Source organism: Neolamprologus brichardi, chromosome 11 (assembly GCF_056152115.1).
Source record: "Neolamprologus brichardi isolate AB-2024 chromosome 11, ASM5615211v1, whole genome shotgun sequence".
Lineage (NCBI taxonomy): Eukaryota > Metazoa > Chordata > Actinopteri > Cichliformes > Cichlidae > Neolamprologus > Neolamprologus brichardi.
In genome coordinates, this window is record NC_142114.1 from 10,170,983 (window position 1) to 10,190,299 (window position 19,317).

Genomic DNA, 19,317 nt, shown 5'->3' on the forward strand with positions numbered 1-19,317 from the left:
AAGCTTCTTCTACGCACTCTGTTCATAGTTAACAACTCTCCATCACCGACTTCATGCTTGAGATAACTGACGACAGTAACCATGTAAAAAAAATGCCACATTTTAATTAAAGGAGGTCATAAAATTTCTTGGAAAAGGTCAAGCAGGCATGGCAAAGTCATGAAGAGGTGCGTGGGGGTTGGGAAGAATTTCCCTGACAAACAGCAGAGTGCTTTAGGAACTAAATGTGCCATGGAATCACAGTTTCCAACCCAGACAGCAGCAACCGCCTCGGTACTGCTGAAATATGAGAAACTATCAGGGTTTATTTCAAGTTTATTTACTCTTTCACCACTTCGCTAAATGACCCTCCCATTCAACGGTCTAGGCCAAAAATGGAGAAAAATCCTCAAGGTTAGAATATTTTCCTCTTTCTGTTAAACACTGTTTTGACAGGCTGAATGATATCTGCCACTGTAATTGCTTCCTTATTTGGTGAATTAAATATTTACACTTGGCCTATTCTAATCCAAAGTTTATGAGAGACGTAAAAGCACATTAAGGGAAAAGACATTTATTTTAAAAGCACTACTAACTGAGGCCGTCACCCCAAATGGTGTGTTTGGACCATCTAAGAGAAAATGGTTTACTTTTTGAAAAAAAAATATTTCCTTTAGCTCTATTTGCACACTGAGAAATTCCAGATTTGACTTCTCATTTAATGGCCTGACATGCATGCAGCACGCACCGCAAATATCTCTCGAGTTGACAGGAGGAAACAGAGACGGCCATTGAGGAAACCTGCAGTTCGTACTTTGAAGAGTTCCACTGAGGAGATGGAAGAGAGGGGCGAGGAAATATACCCCCAGAAAAAGAGCAGGCAAGCTTATGGCCGCCATGGAAAAACTGTGATATTTCACGCAAAGAAATGTGACGGCACACCTCAAAAAAAACAGATTCTGAAAAAACAGGTACAGGAGTTACATGAGACAGGTGGACGGGAAGAATTCTTGTTTGGGATAAGTGCACTGTTTTCTTTAATATTGGCCCGAGTAGAGCAAACCTTAAAGTGAGTGTGGATAAAATCGGGACTGACTGACAGAAAGCCTTTCTCATGCACAAAAAGCAACACATGGCTGCATAACTTCCTCACCGTTCCTGCAGTGCCGCTTGGCCATTTTGCACATCCTGGACTCGGCGATGGTGGGACAGGGTATTGTGTCCTTGGGTGGTTTCTTTACAATGTGCCGCGTTCGGGTCTCCAGACCCCACTTAAAGCCACAGGTTTTGTTTCTCCTGGTGCAGGCTCCCCATTCGCTCCACTGACCCACCTCGCAGCCCTCTGCAGAGAAAGACAGAAAAAACGGATGTGCAGTGAAACCACAGCGCTATTAGGGGTCAACACAGATACCCCGGGGTCAAGATTAATGCAAGCTGAAGGAGCTTTTACTTGGATGCCATAACTTCTTTGTGTGTGGTCCCATTGTTTTTTCTTTAATAAGCAACTCACACTGAGAAGTTATGGAATACTGTTTACAGATAAAGAAAGGTGTAAAAGAGAAGGTGGCATTTCCATTTTTTTCTACATATTTGTTTCGCTTCACATACCTCCACACTCCATGGTATCTTCCAGCGGGGCAAAGCCCTCGGGGCACTTATCAAAGCAGCGCCCTTTGTGTAGGTAAAAACCCGACTTGCACTTGGTGCAGAAGTCTTTACTGAAGCAGGACTCGCAGTTCTCTATCCTGCACCCTGGAGGGAGAAGCAAAGAAAGAGGGAGAGTCATCAGCAAGCCTCTCATCTGGAGCTGATCGAGAGCTAAGGGGTTTTGGGGAAAGGGGGAGGCCTTGAAGGAATTATACTGTCTCTCCCACACAAAAAAAAGAAAAAGTCGATAATGCTTTGTGATTCATTTCTCTACGGAGCTCTAGTCTATATCATAGGACTTGTTTTCCCTGACATCAATGTGTTTTCACCTTCATGTTCTTGTTGCGCAGTGAGCGAGCAAACAGTGTGAAAACGCAGCAGCAGAGCCGGTGAGGAATTATGTCACGCTGACCTCTTTCAACAGGATGAACTGACATCCAGCACATGAGCGCACATGTTTTCAACTAATGCTCGTGCTGAAACAGGAAGAACACATCCCGCCGGAGCTCTGAACCTCTGAGTCCTTAATATGCTGTCGTATCACTTCACACGCTTCCGATCCGCGTGCGTTTCCATAGCTAAAGATCATTCGGAACCCGGGTTTTCATTAAACGGCGAATAGTGGCTCTTGATCACAAAAGCGGACGACTCTGTGTGGATGCTTTGGCTACAATATGAAAGGGTGGCAGTGCGTTTTTTTGTTTTTATTTTTGGAGTGGAAGGTGGGACGGGGACGACAACATTTTCTATTGCGCAGCTAAATAAATGCTGAATCCTTTAGTCAGCAAAACCAACAGCGCACTTATCCTCCCACGCCACACCCTGGTGCTGCACATGACACCCTGTGCCGCTCTTGCAAAGAAAGGCAACGGCAATGTGTCATCAAGCTCTCTGCAAATAACACATCAGGCAGGGCGAAATTACAACAACCACACCAACGGGGCGACGCACAGGCCCACATGATTAGTAGGAGCCTCCCCGGGGCTGTCTAATTTATGTCGCTACTCAGAAACACTATGTGGCTCTTTTGCCCAGTAAATTCAGAGTGAACCAAACCTATAACCTGCAGGCACCATCCACCTCAGACTGGAAGGCTGGGTTCTTGTGTAGGGTGTCGTCTGCTCTGCTGATTGTGTCCTGTATGAGGATGCATAAGCTTACATGCTTTTTCTCTCACGTGTTAGTGGTGGAGGCTGAGGGCTGCTCTTTTATCTGTGACCCTTGCAGGGCCCAGAGATGGGAAGGTTCTCACAATCACACCCCTTAATTACACCATCTTCAGCTAACCATCAGGCCTCCTCCTCGACATTCCTCCAAAACAAGGGGGTCCCTCCCGCTCCACTTTGAACCCTAAAGTATGGCCTCTGCCCACTCACTCTGGTCTCACGCTTTCCCGACCAGTCTAAACAAACCATGGACACACACACACACACACACACACACACACACATATGCACAAACACACACATACCAATAAGATATGGCTAGTTATAAACGTGATTCCACAATAAAGCTGCACTCCACATTCTGAAAAATGAAGGTGGACTCATCATCAATCATCAATTTCCTGCTTTCACACATCGTTTTTGCTTTAATAATTCAATCATTTGATATTATTGTATTATTATTATTATTCATCTACATATTTTCTAGTTTCATTACGGATTTTCTGGCGTTGACCAGGCCAAGCGGTTCTGTTATAAATGCACTCTGCTGTTCATTTTAAGTATCCTGCCTCTGTCTGGATAAGGAAGTTAAATCAGCAACGCTTGGGTCTGATACAAAACAAGCCCAATACAGGGAGCGAGCAAATAAATCACAGCGCTAATTGGAAAGCACAAAGCTGTCTTTTTACCCCTCACACTTCCCAGGCCTGTCATCACCTGAGAGACTTTTAGCTTTTGGACCAAAAAACAAAAGAGGGAGCGGGAGAACAAGAACATCTGGCAGTACTCTGAAGCACTGGGGCTGTTGTGCAATCCTTGGTTATTGACAGTAAATATGAGCAACCCAGATGTGCGGAGGTTTATGTCCTTGCAGAAGCAGCATAAGCACTTGACAAGGTTTTTGATTAAAACATCACTCTTGGTTTCAGTTTTTCAGATGTAGCCAGGCAAAGGCTCAAACACCCGGGTATCTAGTTTTCTAAACAGCAGATAAGCAATGATGTCATGCTGGGAAATGGATGAGGTGGACGACAACATCAATGCAACTGCATGGGAGTTAGAAATGAAAGTAGGCAAAGCCGGAGGGTCAGAGGTCGTCGGTATGAGGGGCCAGTTAGGAAGGGAATCCCTGTGACAGACATTCAGAGTCTAGCTATCAGCCAAAAGGCTATCTGGAACAGCATGGGCTATCTGAGGCACCGGAGAAGCCCCTATACTGACCACCGACCAGCTCAGCAGTGAGACGGCTAGTCCAGCAGCTCCAGAAACAGATACAGGGGAGTGGGTTCACTCTCCCAGCGGGATTAACCTCTGGACCACCTTTAAAGTCTTCATCTAGGTGCCACAGGGAAACTAATGAGAAATAATGAGGTCATCAGATCCCAGTGAAGGCCCGGTGTTCCTGTGACTTAAACTTATTATCATCATTATCAGTGTGTGTGTGTGTGTGTGTGTGTGTGTGTGTGTGTGTGTGTGTGTGTGTGTGTGTGGGGTGGCGGTGAGGTGGCAGTGGCTGAGGATGCTCAATTTAAAGAGATTTCGTCAGTGCTTCACCACTGTTACAATGTCACTGCTTCACTTTTCTTTTTCATCTGATTTTGCACTTCAGTTGTACGCGGTTTGCATGCCAAGTGCTTTTGAAGTCAAGACATGAGTCACCGAGTGTCACTTGTCATCTAATAGCACATGCTTGACAGAAGGAAGTCCCTCAGCTGTGGTCTGGATGGGGAACCCACTGATTTGATCATGGACACTTGAAGCTCCTTGTCAGATTCTGTCCACTTGCTGTTCCTCCACTGGCTCACAGCAACATGTGTAATCACTTCATTTATTGACACAAATCCTCGCTGTGCAGAGAGAGATGGTGTTAAATCATATTGTTTCTCACAGGCTTATAGCTGAGCCCGGAGTTGGGCTGTCAGGCCAGTCATCAGTCTACCGAGAGAGCCACCTCCACAAAACTAACCAGACTTGATGATGCACAGCAGGAGTGTCCATGTTATAAAAAGGGCCTGGCAGAGTGAGGGGGAAAACAAGCCCTCTTTTTCCATCTTTCTTATCCAGCCTAAGTCGAACAGCTCTGACCTACTCTAGGGGCCCTGAATTTGGCTGACATGGAAGCTTTGGCTTGCCCGCTGCCACCCAGCCATGTCGCGTGGGGCTGCGGACGGCAGATGTTCGTGGCAACGGGCAGCGCTGCCATGTTCTTCCCGACACTCTCCGTGCGTTTTTTTTTCCACATGGCTGCACCTCCGCACACAAGCGCAGAGCAAGGTGGAGCAGAGGTGATGTTTCTGTCAGTCAGTATCTCCCAAAGAGACATCAGGGATGACAGACATGTCAGCAGGTCCTCGTAGTTTCCTCACTCCAAAAGGCACAATCTTGTGATATGCTGGGCTCCTATATTCCAGCATGTACTCGCAGACAGCTCAAGCTTCAGACGGTGGTCAAGCGTAGACAGCCCTTCCACTCTTGCACTTTGGCATGCATAATTATGCAGGTCTCTGAGAACAAACCCAATTCAACTCTGTGTCTGGGTGTAAGGTCCTGGGAGCGGGCTTGGTTTGGTGGGCCCGTTGTATTGTCTGGCAAATCTGAAAGTGCGGTTAGTAAAGCTGTGATGATTAAATGTCCCTTGGTGAAGCTCAAAGGCCAAAAGCAACTGGTCTTTTTGTTGGTTAGACTGCAATGGAAATACCCACATGCTCAGAAGCAGAGCAAGGAAAGGGGAGCTTAAAGGAGAGAGTCCTGCCACTGTTGCCAGCTAAAGGCAGCAAAAACTTAAGTACCTTTACGCACACTTGTGCCCATATGGTTAACGATCATAATGCATAACGGATCTGCAACCCAACAAATTCCCAAAATGCACTTTATAATTCAAATGATCTTGGAGAGGTTACATCCAATGAGCTTCTATTTTGACCCATAACAAAAAAGAAAGAAGTCTATAGAGCACAACAGATCAGAATCACATTTCCAGGATACTGGATCTCAGGCCTTGATTTGACTGGTTGGTGGTTGGCAGTGAACGCAGCGTGGGGTTTTTAAAGCTGCTGCATTGGGGTAAGGCAACTGTGCTGGCAGCTAGAGTATGTCTAGCAGTGGGGGGTCTGTAATATACCCCGAGGGAGGAAGTCTTCAATGCAGCCCTGCACTCATGCTGACCCTCTCAACACTTTGTCTCATACAGAAGACAGCTCTGATAGTCGCCTTTCAGCTCATAATTCTTTCAGCCAGTGAGCTCGCTTGTGATAGCAAATGACAGAATAGGCTTTGGCTGAGGAATGTATATTAAAAGCAAAGTGATATGAAATGTGACTTTGCAGAAAGCGTGACTGCTCTACATTCATGCAGATTTGGCTGTACACAAAGCAGCGCACTGTGTGACCGTTGCTACAAATCTTCCCTGCAGAGCAGTGGGCTGACACTCACAGACACCGGTGTGGGGCCTGTTCTGGGCGACTGATAAGAACTCCCGTGGATAACACTGGAGTTATAGCATATGGTTTATGGCTCATATCAACCCATTCATTAGCTGCTGAAACGAGTTCCAGGGGAGCAGAGGTCCAAGAACATAAAATATGGTCACGCAGAAAGATATTATGCAACAAAAAGACATTACTGACGAACCAGCTCCATCTCCGTGATGGCAGTAAACACTGTGGCTCCCATGTCTCGAGCCTCTTTGGAACCTAGCTGAAGTGTAGCTGCAAATGGGCTTCCAGTTACGTTACGCCGCAGAAAGCAGAGCTCCCATTGTTTCAGTCTCTAATTATGGTGTTATCTTCCCTGCAGTGAAAGGGAAACCTGCCAGAGAAGTGAGCATTAAATTTAAAATTCATCATACGGCACAGTTTCTCAAGGTATTCAGAAGAAATTCGAGGAAACATTTTAGTAGCAAGGAGCAGCAGTCAACGTTGAGTTCTTTGCGGATTTGCAAAGAGCAAAGATTTAAATGATCATACATTAAAGTATTGCTGTTGGCTTCAATTTTAGTAGAACCGCATTATCACAGTTTTTGAGTTCTACTGCACTGGCAAGCACTTTCCAAAGACATGCGAGTCAGGTGGACCAGACTGTCTGCAGTGCACAGAAGCTGGGTGAGAATGTGATCCTCTAAAGAATGAAATGCGTGAATGACAACCTGTTAGAAGACCAGAAAGCCACAAGAAACCTGCTTTCCAGATGAGCCAGCTGACCCTAATAGAGATCAACCATAATAGTGCATTTGGAGGATCTTTAACTAACAGTTGTAGTCAAGGATCTCTATATTTATGACCAGGAGCTTGACCCTGAACAGCAGAGAAAGTACATCTGACATCTAAATTTACAGTCTGAACCATGACTTATTCAACATAACAGTATACATACGATTTTTGTATTTGTCTTAGATTCCATACCAGTGAAACTACAGCCCTCTGTCTAGCTTTCCTTGCTTTATATTGCATAACAATGTCAGTTTACGGTTTTCCTTTAGAAAAAGTGAACGTTAGATTTCAGAGAGAGTCCCCAATCCTATCGACCTCTTGCTTAGTAGAAAAATTTCAGAACAGCCCCCAAAAAAATTCTTGAATGTGATAAGATCGCACAGACAAACTCGGATTTAATAATAAACAGCTGTCCTCTAAGTGATTTCAGAGGCAGTGCTTAAAAAGCCCCAAAGAAACAGGGCACAGAGAACCCCTCATCATCGCCATTCATGTCCACTGTGTCTGAGTTCCAGCTGCCTGCATTAGCTCACAAATATTACCTTCAAAGTCGATAAAATGTCCGCAATAAAATGGTCAGATGCCAGCTGTTTAGTGGAAATGACACACAGAGCGCAGTTGAGAGTGAGACTCGAATAGGAAACCGGATTAGAGAGCCACAGCTGAAGCAGCTATCACATCAAAGTAGTTCTCGCTTTAAAGTCTGATGCTACATGACAATACAAGATGTTGTTCTATGAGCAGTTTGCATGGCCAGTGATCCAGATTAACTTCCCACACATCAGGATCCGTTAAAGTCAAAATTCAGCCTTTGTGGGGCGGTGCAGTCAGGAAAGCAGGGTTAAAAAGTAACGTTTTAAAATACTTTTTTTTTCTCTCGTCGACCAAATAACAAGATGTCTTTCACTTCTAGTTTTCTCTGAGTAATGAAAATGGGATAAAGTGACTTTGGAGCCTTTAGGATTTTGCCTCTAATGTGGGAAAACTGATGAACTATGAGCATGCAAAGAGCAAGGGTTTTGTTTGTGGGTATCCAATTGATACCAGCAGTCTGCTAAAAGAGACGTTCAAAGTTTCAAACTGCACTACAAGATATTTCTGCAAACCTTTTGTGATCTTGTTATCCTAAATCCAAAAAAACATCCTACAAAAAGGAAAAACGGCCCATTGCGAATAATCTCAATCTCAATGTATTTCCTCAATATTTTTAATTTTATTTAGTTAGTAAAGGTTTAGCTTTATGTTTGGTAAGAATGGGAACAGGCTGACCCACAAAACACTGATAGTAATTAAGAAAAACGTTATTTTAAATTCATTCATGAATTTATATTTTGAACCTTTTATAGTACTAATTCCTGAACAGAGCCTCAAAGATAGATGAAGAATCAAACCTGACCAGGTAAAAATGAACATGCGCTGATGTTCCACTGCCAGATTTCTGGACACTGAAGTTTCACTTTCAATAGAGGCCGTTTATGGCTTGAAGAAAAAAGAAATTGGTAGTTTGGCTGTAATGTGCCTTTATTTTAATATCAAAATGAGCCAATCTATATATTTGCATCTAGATGGGCTACGGTTGCTGCATGTCAGTGGCAAAGGAACGGACACCCTCATCTGGGACTTAATTTCAGTACGCCTGTCAAAAGTTTGGCCTAGGATTTAAGTTCCACTGTTTTTATATGAAACACTCAGCCAACACCTATAAAGGTCTTCTCTATTTCTCTCCGGCCATATTTTACGTTCGTAAAGGTTAAGTTACGAAAGTGAAACATGAAGAGGAGAAGAACATATTTGATTGACGAGCTATTGTTAATAGTATAATCTAGAGTATGTAAGACCAAAGGTGTGGTCCAAAACACTAATATGCCTAATGATGAGGTGATATTTAATATGGTTTCATTACTCAAACAGTAAATAAAAGTAAGTCAAGTTCTGAATTATATTGCCTTTCTCTAAATACTAAATACAATATTAGTCTAAGGTGTAGTGCCACTTTTATTGCTTTGCTTTTCTTAATCAAACTCTCCAGTCAATGCACAATATATTGGTGGGTGGCCTGCTTTCTGTTCACAGGCAAAAAAATGTCTTTGACTTCCAAGAAATTATACTGTCTAATGAAAACCTCAATCCACAAGCTCCGGCAATCAGTCGTTAAAACAAGTAAGTTTCCTTCCCTGATTCAAACATATAAATATCTTTCTCCATATTGCATAGTATCTCGAAAAGGACTGCTTTACCGTACTGCTGTTTAATGTGGCCCTAAAGCTAGTTTGGGCCTAATTTCATTTGCATTTTGGTTGCATTTGTGGTTCAATTTCACGCCTTCAGACAACCTCGCGTTACAGAGGCTGCTAAGACAAGGCTTCACCAGTTACATCCACCTGTGTGAACGGATGAGCCGTTCAAATTGTCAGGCAGGCTGTGGGAAAATGGGAGGTGGTATTGTATGTCTGGCTAGGGAGCCGAGGGTGGAAGGAGATTTTGGGGAGTGTATGAGGGATGCTGGGTAGGTTAAACTCGATAGGATCTTACTGGAGCACATGTTGAGTTCGGGGCTGCGCATGCCGTAGTATCCGGCCGGACAGTCGTGAAGACACTCCCCGTACTGCCTCATCCTCTCCCTCCGCAGAAACAGGAACAGTTTGGGCTGGCAGTTCACACAGCCGTTATCCCTGGAGCACACCGAGCAGCCTTTACAGATGGGGTACGCACCATAGCTAGCTGCAGGAAGGACAAACGGGTGGGGGGGGGAGGTTGACATAGGAGCAAGAGTTGATTAGAATCCGGAAGAATCTGTCACTTTTTTCGATCAAAGACTTTGTTCACACAAAAACACACAGATTTATATTTCCTAAAAACTTTCTGAAATCAGCATTTGTGATCGATCCTTTATTGAACAGTGAATTTACCATCATCAATCAGTGATCATCAGACACAAAAAATAATTTTTCATTTTCAGTGCGTGTGAGTGTGTTTTAAGGGTGTGTGTACAGCGACTGCGAGGTCAGTGCTTCTGTTAGCTCGACTACCGCTGGAAGATGTAACTTCCACGGTGGTTCAGATGGCTGTTTATTCTGAACCAGCAACAAAGAAGCAGGATTCCTTCAGATCCTTGTATCATTACTCATCTGCGGATGACCGTAAGTTCACCCTGTGACAGGGACAGGGTGAACAAGAGGCAACACACTCAACTGTGGGAGGGCTGACCATTAAAATAATACCTAAGTACAAGAGTAAAAACCCAAACAACCATAATAGATATATCAGCAGGATATCCTTCAATTCATAGTAAATATGTCCAATTGAACAATTTGTCATTCATCCAAACTCTAGTTCGCCTCTCAGCGTTCGAATGCTGATTGGTTATGAATGTGAATATTGCATTAATTCTGGTCAGAGCTGGGCCCCTAAACGATTGCGTTGAGACAGCCGATGAAAGCCCCCAGAACCGCAGCGGCTCTAGCCTCAGCTCGAGTTGCCTGTGGAAGACAAAGGAGCCAGTAAAAAGACAGTCCTTTCTACAATAAGTGACTTTCAATGTAAACTCTTTAGCATCCCGTTTACAGGAAAATATCCTCGGGCCATTCCAAACGAGAGACACTTCAGATGTTCTTCAAGCCAAGTCTTGAATATCACAGGCAGGGACTGGGTAACAGCGGTGCTTATACTGTGCGACCTACCACAACGCTTAATAAAACACTGTGTAGCAAGCTGGACAAAGCCTGAGAGACAGAGCAGAGCATGCCTGCATTACTGGCCATAGATCCACATATTAGATTTCTCTGAAGGGATTCAACCAGAAAAAAGTGAGAGCTAAGTGGACCCATTGCAAGCATCAGTTTGTAATCATGTAAAAAATAAGTCAGCACATGTCGGAGGCTGCCTTGGTCTCATCTTTTTTTCATTTGTTTTGTTGGAGCGCTGGGAGACAGTCTTTAGAGAGGTATGCTGGCTCTGCCAAACTGTGCTCGTATTCCTGAAGCCAGAGTGGATGGAAGTAAGATTAAGTGCTAATCAGAATGTGTCTCTGATGGTCTTTAGGGATGAGGTTTACAGCGACACTCCATCGATCACAGCAGCGCCGTGATGTGCGCTCCAACTCTATTCATCACACAGACTGGGGATGGTTAATCTCCAGTCAGCACTTGCTCAGTAAGACATGAATGAAAACCCCAAATTAATACTAGCGTTGGCTCTTCCAATTCTCAGATGGAAAATCGTGTCTTATGTTCAACTGTCAATCCAACATCCAACGTTTTAGTTGTGCCAATGCAGCTCCAAGACGGCATCCTCAAAGTCATCTGGCGGATACAGGTGCGTCTTACCTAGCATCTAGTACAACTGGACAAATGTCAAGTGCTTTCCTTACCTTACAGAAAGTGCTATAATAACGTGCAGGAACTTAAAGCCGACTTCTATTTCCCGTCAGGTAACGCTATCGCTATCACGAGAATCACTCCCCCGAATATATCTCATATTTCATTCTGTCAATCCTTCCATTCTGTAAGACTAAACTGCATCATTAGACCCAACCTCAATATTCAACCATATATTCCTGTAGAAGACACAGTCTGGGTGCATTTACAGCAAACTGACATTCGCATTAAACCAGTCACATGTACTCCCGTCTGCTCTTGCTAAATCTGAGCATAGCACTGACAGAAACGGAAAGCCAACTTGGCGAAGGTAAACCTGTCAGGCTGGAAAAGTTTATTTCTGCAGCGCGTTTCAAGCGGGCTCAAACCTCTTAACACTATGCTAACAAAACTATCCTAACAAGAATGAAAGAAAAACACTATCCGGGCCTGTGGTCATCCCAGACCATTGGCAGGTCAATCAACAGAGAAATTATAGTTATTGAAAGGCCTTTTGATGAGCCTGGCTCAAAGTTCCCGCTCATTCTTTGCTCTCCGTTGTTTCTGCTTGTTGCTAATCTCACGGTGACGGCAAGTGAGGACAGCGCAGTATAGGCTGTTTGAATGAAGCATTTCCCGTGTCCTGGAATTACCATATGACTATGGGGAAAGTAGGGAAGGAAAGGCTGAAGGCAGTGGAGAGAAACTCTTTTGGTCCAGATCTTGGGGAGATTAGCTTGTGTGTGTGCGTCTGTGGAAAGGTTTGGAGGTTTAGGCCACAGGTATGTCAGGAAAGAGGCCACAATTCACAGTGTCTGGAGCTACGCTGTCCAACTCACGTCCCACACTACCGGCATAATGTCTAGTGCACTTTACATCAATCTGCCGACTGCCAGCAGGTTTCAGCCATTCTTAAGAAAAACATCCAAATGTACTCTGATTTTTTTCTTTTTTTAGAGCAGAAGAAAAGATACTGAAAAGTAAATTAACAGACATCTCCATATATTACAGCAGTTTAACCTACTTTGGGAGGACTGTATAGTTAGTTTGCTAGAGAATATGTTCTAAATTGTAAATGTGGTCCCTTTCTCTTTTGGCATATTATGTCTTTCCTATTTTCAGACACCAGGTCTACTTAAACCCAGTCTATCTTAATGCTAAGTGTGTTCAGACACATGTTCCATGTTCTTCACACCCATGCTCTTCTTCTGTCAGTCACTTTGAAATTAAACTGACCCACAGATGTAGAACAAATGGACAGAGTGGTCAACATCTCATTATGGATACCAGGTTTAACGTATACGGTATGTATTTTGAGACTTCGGGAGAGGACTGCACATCATTAAAAGCACCACTCCTTTCACATGATAAAGTGATGTCGTTTACGATTTCAACCACAAAGTGCTTATTACGTGAAACAAAACAAATCCGCAGTTCCCACTTCTGACAGCTGAGTAAAGATCCCTCTGGGCTTCAAGTACTCTATTTACAAAAGCCCAAATCCATACGAGCATCGCTGAAAAAGCCTCCACGAGGACATTTTAATACAAAAACTTAATAAGCGCCTCAATGTGTCATGTCTACAAGGCAGAGCGCAGTGCAAAGTTGCTGTTCTCATACAGGAACCACATGAAGGACCCCTCACATATCGTCTTCCTCAGCCTTCACAAATATACTGTGACAGCTAAACCCTGGTAAGTCCCGAGGGAGGAAAATACCTTGAAATCATTTGCATTTATAAAGAGAATTTACATAATGGGTACATTTTTAAAAGAAAATGCTGGCAGTTTGGAGAAGATTACGTCTGTGTGCAAGTATAAAGCAGAAGCCAGTTAGCTTAGCAAGATCTAACTTTCCTCATTACAAAAACTGTCCAAAGTTTAAACACAGTACATGGCAAGATAATTTATAAATAATTTATAAACTTTTGGACAGATAATTGATATGGCTAGATTATGCTGTTTCCTTATGCCCCAATATTCATACTAAATTAAGTTAAAGACCTGCTAATTATATGTAGCTTACAATATGAGCACAAGACTGGCCCAAACCTTATTTAACCTTTGTCAGAAAGTGTACTTTCCAGTGTGCCACTAAGCAGTGTCCTTTCAGCTAATTTACATAGGATTTTCTTTTTCTTCATGCTTCAGGCTTCTATCCAACTAACTATCCAAAAACCCAACTGCACCTGGCATCTTGTGGGCTGTCTTCTCTAGACTGAGATGGCAGCCAGTTTGGAAACACTCTCATGTTATAAAAATATAATAATCACCAAAATAAAATTGATCATGTTACAGTGAAATATGCCATGCAGTTCCAACACCTGTTTTATTTTAGATCAACAGCGGTTAGCTTAAAGGTTTCTGAGAGTGACAAAGGCAGGGTGTTGTTCTGAATTGCATTACTTAGACATCAACCTTCTCCAAATGAGGAATGACCAACTTGATGCCCCAACACAAAAATACAGTGCTGTGAAAATGTATTGAATGGTTTGTTACAATTACAGTGGAGATGACAGATCTTGTAACGCAAGTTTACATGTTTGGCTAGCATTAGCGCTGTCAATATGCTCTAAAATCTGTCAAATCTATCTTTTAAATCTCATGTCAAAGTAGAGGAACCCACAAGATCAAGATTACCCTTCATTAAGATCCCATACAGGAAGTTTGGCCATAAAAGTAAATACATAGGAGTAGAAGCAGTAACAGCTAACTAGTGCAACTTACTTTCTTGACTTCATCCACCAGTTATGCATCTACTATAGGATGCCACTCACATATTCGACTGGGAAAGCACCCAGTCAAGAGTCATAGCTATGCTAATCAAGTGGTCAAGGCTGCAAGAGAACATAATTTATAAACCTGCTATTAAGTATGTATGCTGTTCATCTTAAGTTTGTCAAACAACAGTTAGAGTCACAGCATAAGAATGATAGCGTGTTTGGAGCGTGGCAGCTTTCGTTTTGCAGCCTGGGAAATTTAACTGCATGCAGCTCAAGAGTAATTAGGGCTGCTTTTAGATCAAGTAATTAAGAAAAACGCAAACTCCATCGCAGGTAGATTTTTATGAGTCCGAAGCCAGCGTGACAGATTATGCTCATGGCTGCCAAAACCATCAGCATACGCCATGAGGTTCCACCCACGGTCAGCAAACTTCCTGCCTTGCACTCACCTACCTACTGTTACCCATGAATACATTCATATTGAAAGATTCCAACTTTTGCAACCCAAAACCCTAAAAGTCAAACTGCATATAATTTTTGTGTTTCTTCTAGAGCCGTGAACTTCACAAAAAGAACAAAAGACATGTTTTAGTAGGCTTCAGTGATGTAGGTCTTTTTTTAGATTGACTTTGTTAATGAATCTTAGGTCATTACTGATGAAGACTGATTCTCTGTAACCATTTTCAGGCCCTTAAAGATATACATTTTATTTTCATTTCCTTTCATTTCTGTAGGATCCTTGTATTTATGTTTTTTGGGATATGTTATTTTCAGATGCAAGGATTTTTTTGTTGTCTGTGGCCAAGAACATTTAGAACAAAGCAGTGACATGATTCTGTTTCACGCCTCGGCTCCTCAGTTCAAGTCACAGCGTCATTCATTCAGCAAAAAGTAACAGACCATAGTTTACCTTGACACCTGTCATTTTAACCAAGCGCTAAATAGAAAACCAGGGAGTGGGCTAGTAAAACGCGTGTCCCGGTTAATTGCTGAGGTGATGCAGAAATGCTGCAGACTTGTATCGGTATCATAACACGGCGGTGAATTCCGAACTCAGCAAAACTGAAGACTGGTGCTTATATTAAAACACAACTCTTTCTATTCTCACAGTTCTGCTTCATTTCTCCAAGGGCCCCTGGTATGTAAATCTAATAATGCAGACTGTGAATGCAGCTATCCAGCAGGCACACTGTCCATTATTTGGAAAAGGCACTTTACAGTGCAGGACACATATATACATACGGGGAATCTTGACATCATCCAGTAACATGGCAAAAATATATCAGCCGCTTCATCTATATTATCCATAAATTTCACATGGTGAAGAGGCAGTGATGGAAAACCTCAGCTTTTGGAGTAGCAGCGTGTCACAAAGACTTGCACTCTCATGTGGAAAGCGCCACATTCACCAACAGAATTATACGCTTTCCTCGTGGCACTGGGACTATTATTGTTTATTGTCTACCTCACTTGTTCCCCTTAAATGCTGGTATAAGCTTACTGCTGTTCCACTTAAGGGGAAAAAAGCAAAAGCATGGGACAAGGAAAGGGCATATACAGGACAGCGCAGCAGCCTCCAGCTGACTGGCGGCGAATCGTACCAGAAGGAGCAAAGCACCCACTTTCTGGATCTCTTCAAACCACCAAACTATCGAGGATTACGCTCCTTAGCTGTAGCAGTGTCAGCCCTCGCACCCGCAGTTCACCAGCGGTTGTAACATCTCAACATTGTTCGAGCATGGAAAATGACATCAAACGACCTGCTTTTCGGGCCCGTGACTTTATTTGTCATGAATTTGGAAGTCGCACTTAGCTAAAAAATTGCGGAGTAAAAGCAGAAGGGGTAAAAGAGGGGGGTACTTTGGGCCTGTGTGCTGAAGGCGCATTTCTGTTCCAATTTAGCAGAAAATATATTGGACTTGCCTCTGACTCTGTTCCAGCTGGAAACAGTCAGGTTTTAGGATCTATGCTTTTTTCCCCCCGGTTTACTTTAACAGATCATACTGTAAGCACATGTTTATAATTTGGGACAGTCCTGCTGCTTATAATGATTTTGCAGCATGAGACTGAGCAAACACATTTTGCTGTCAGACATATTAGCCCCAGCCAAAGTGTTCTTGTGACACAGATCCACCGTGAGACGCAGGCAGCTCGGGGATTTGAACCCTCACTTAAAAGCGTGGTTGTTAATGTAATGGCGAATGGGTAAAACAGGCAGCTATGGTTCAAACAGGCAAGCGGAAAAATGGCAACATGAAGGCAACACTTTTTAGTGTGTAATAAAACAAAAAGTCAAACTAATTTAATTTGGTGTGACTCAACAGGTCGGGCCACAGTGCCATGCAGGTGAGAAAATAGATTTGACTCACTGGATAACCACGGATGCAAATGAATGGAAGGAATAGTTTGACATTTTAACAATTTTTTGAAGTGGTTTTTTTTCTGTTTGTGTTTTTTCTGAGAGTTAAATAACAAGATTGATACTGGTAGGGTTAATGTGTACATGAGAACTAACATGTTAGAGTCTCTGGTGGTTTCCTTATTTTCTGCTCTCAGCCAAGACATACATAAGTTTCAAACTTCCCATAAAAAGACAATTTATTTGCTGTACACGCATAGATTCAACATGATTAAACAAGATAAAACACATTAAATAGCCCAGTGAGCTTTCAAGGAAATGTTGGTTGTTTTGCAGCTTTAAAATTCAATGTGGCCTAGCTCTATGTCTCTATGTCCCTATGTCTCTGTCACGTCAGAGTAAAAACAGGACAACAACCTCTTTGTGACTAGGAAAACTTGGTGGTTGTACTGATTTTTTTCTGCTGTTTGTGACCGAATGCGAGTATGAACAACAGGTCACCCAGAGATTGAGCAGTCAACATCCTCAAACATCCTTTAACGACAAGGGATTTACTCAGGTTGCCTGGTGGGAGGCAACCTGTCTACAAACCATTGCGGCTCAACACAGATTAATTGCAATCACTCTTAGACTCTAAGTGAAGGTTTTGGTGAAGGGTTGCAAATAACTAACATCTAATTTATAAATGCAGATAGATAGAAACATGCTGTAATCAGTCTGAGTGAGTCTGCGTCCATGAGTTTAACTCCTCTGCAACACAACCCTTTGCAAAAGGAAGCTCAACACTTGCTGTTGTTCTGGTTATATTCCTATATAAAAGCAAGGCTGCCAAGAATCTATGACTCCATCTACTACTGTTTTATCACCATTATTATGCACCAAAGTCACTGTGAATACAGCAACTGACTGCAAGTAGTTACAGAAATGGTCTTCAAAGCAACATTTTAAATGCAACAAGGTTGCAAGTTCATTCAAAGTGTGATTTGAATGTCCTTCCTGATTTTGCAGCTGGTCAAATAGAGATACATTGAGAGTGCTTCCAAGATTATCTGGAAACACTCTGCACTTTTAGCCCATCTGTCCAGTTGAACTCTCAACCTTGCACTCCTTTCAAGTCTGTATGAAGACCCCAAGTTAGTTCACTTCCTAATATCTTCAAGACTTAAGTCCCTTATTCGGGTCAGACACAACATCTGGATTCCTTGATTTGAAAGAGACCTTGTAATTCCTGTTTGGAAATTCGTAATAAAAGATCAATCACTAACCTGCCTCTCACAGTGTTTTCACACTTTCAACCACAGTGATGGACACTTACACCCTGCAGCCAGTGGAAAGCTGCTCAAAAGCTGGTCATATATGAGAGGGGGAAAAAACAGAATGACCTTGATGTGGTGGTCAACTAACGGCATCGCCTCTTCATTGTGGGTTGCGGTCCCATAAATGTTTTACAATTTTGCCTTGCCATGAAAACAGCAGAATATCTGTTTGCAGTCCGTGTCAGCATTATTTAAACAATGCAGTGAAACAATGCAAACCTCTAATCATGTTAAACTTTTGTTCCAGTGGAGTAAAAAACCAAAAAAAGTCAATTCTAAAAGAGTTGTGACACTTTAAAAAGCATTTGTTAGGAACGCTGCATTTATGGGCCTATTTTATTTTTGGTATATTTTACAGATTTACAGCACAGCTTTAAAGTGGTTTAGAAAAAAATGAACCAAAAACAACAGTGTTAATTGTAGCACTTTGACACTATTAAATGCACAAAATATTCCTTATTTAATGCACACAAAATCTGTTCTCTTTCTTGCCATTGTTTCAGTAAAAATGGACAAAAAAAAGAAAAATCAACCTGTCTGCTGCCTGTGATGGGTCATCATCTGTTTTTCATTCTCTTGGTGGTTAATACTTGTTTTATACATTTACACTAGGACTGGCCAGTGCAGGTGCAAAAGGATCTTGTCGTATTTAATCACTGGGGCACTGCAGGAGTTAATTGATGAGTCACGAAGATGGACTTTATCACCCCCTAAACAGGCACCATGAGATGAACATGTGGTTTGCATTTCTTGCTGGCTCCATTGCTTCTTCTTGTCTATCTTTTTTCAAAATTTTAACAAAAGGTGATGATGTTCTTGTGAAACACCAGAGTTATTTCAACCCATTTTCAGTAACTCACACCAGACTGGTGTCTGGTCACCAAACGATGGTGCCAAGTGAAATCGACAGGTTCAGAGCACATTAACAAACAAGCAGTTGGATATTGGAGATTGTATCACTAGCAAACATGTTGTTTAAACCAGTGTGGTGATGGAATGTGGACATTTTTATGCTTTTTTTAAAGGACTGGCCTGGATGAATTATGGACCTCTACATAAATTTGTGCCAACACATTGACCTTTAGTTGCAAAACTACATGGAGTATAATAAATCGTTTTATGGTTTTTATTCGTGAGAGTCCAGAGGTGATGCATAGCACATTTGGAAAGGATTAGATCAATTGTCCAGGATGTGGTTGCAAAATACAGTTTTAAAAAAAAAAATCTGCACGGCAACGTATGGAGTAAGCTAATTGCAGATGATGGTCCATTTTCAGGCCTTGTACCAGATAATTCTCAGATCTGTTTTTTGCTTTTTGCAAAGCTACTTAACAATGACTTACAAATTATTTGAGCACAAAAAACGCACCTAAATCAAGCGAGTGTGTCGATACATAACAGACAACTTAGCCAGGCGACAGTTTTAATAGTGTCCTTAAGGACTTTGTTACTAGCAGCTTGTCACAAAAACATATAATTTTGTCCCACTTCTAAAGTAAAATCCAGAAATAAAACAGTATTTTTGATTCCCAAAGAGATTATAGCTGAAAATCTGGCATATCTCA

General features: G+C 42.4%; 1 protein-coding gene across 3 annotated transcripts in view; it reads right to left on the minus strand.

The window, feature by feature from the left end:
• The window catches only part of rspo2 (R-spondin 2), a 59,221-nt gene that overhangs the window by 23,078 nt on the left and 16,826 nt on the right, over positions 1-19,317 (minus strand). For all 3 annotated transcript variants that reach the window (XM_087847739.1, XM_087847738.1, XM_035909544.2), the window contains 3 exons: positions 9,533-9,721; positions 1,588-1,731; positions 1,133-1,321 (listed from right to left, as the gene is read on the minus strand). In XM_087847739.1, the coding sequence (XP_087703865.1) occupies positions 1,133-1,321; positions 1,588-1,731; positions 9,533-9,721 (522 nt within the window). The remainder of the gene's footprint in view (positions 1-1,132; positions 1,322-1,587; positions 1,732-9,532; positions 9,722-19,317) is intronic.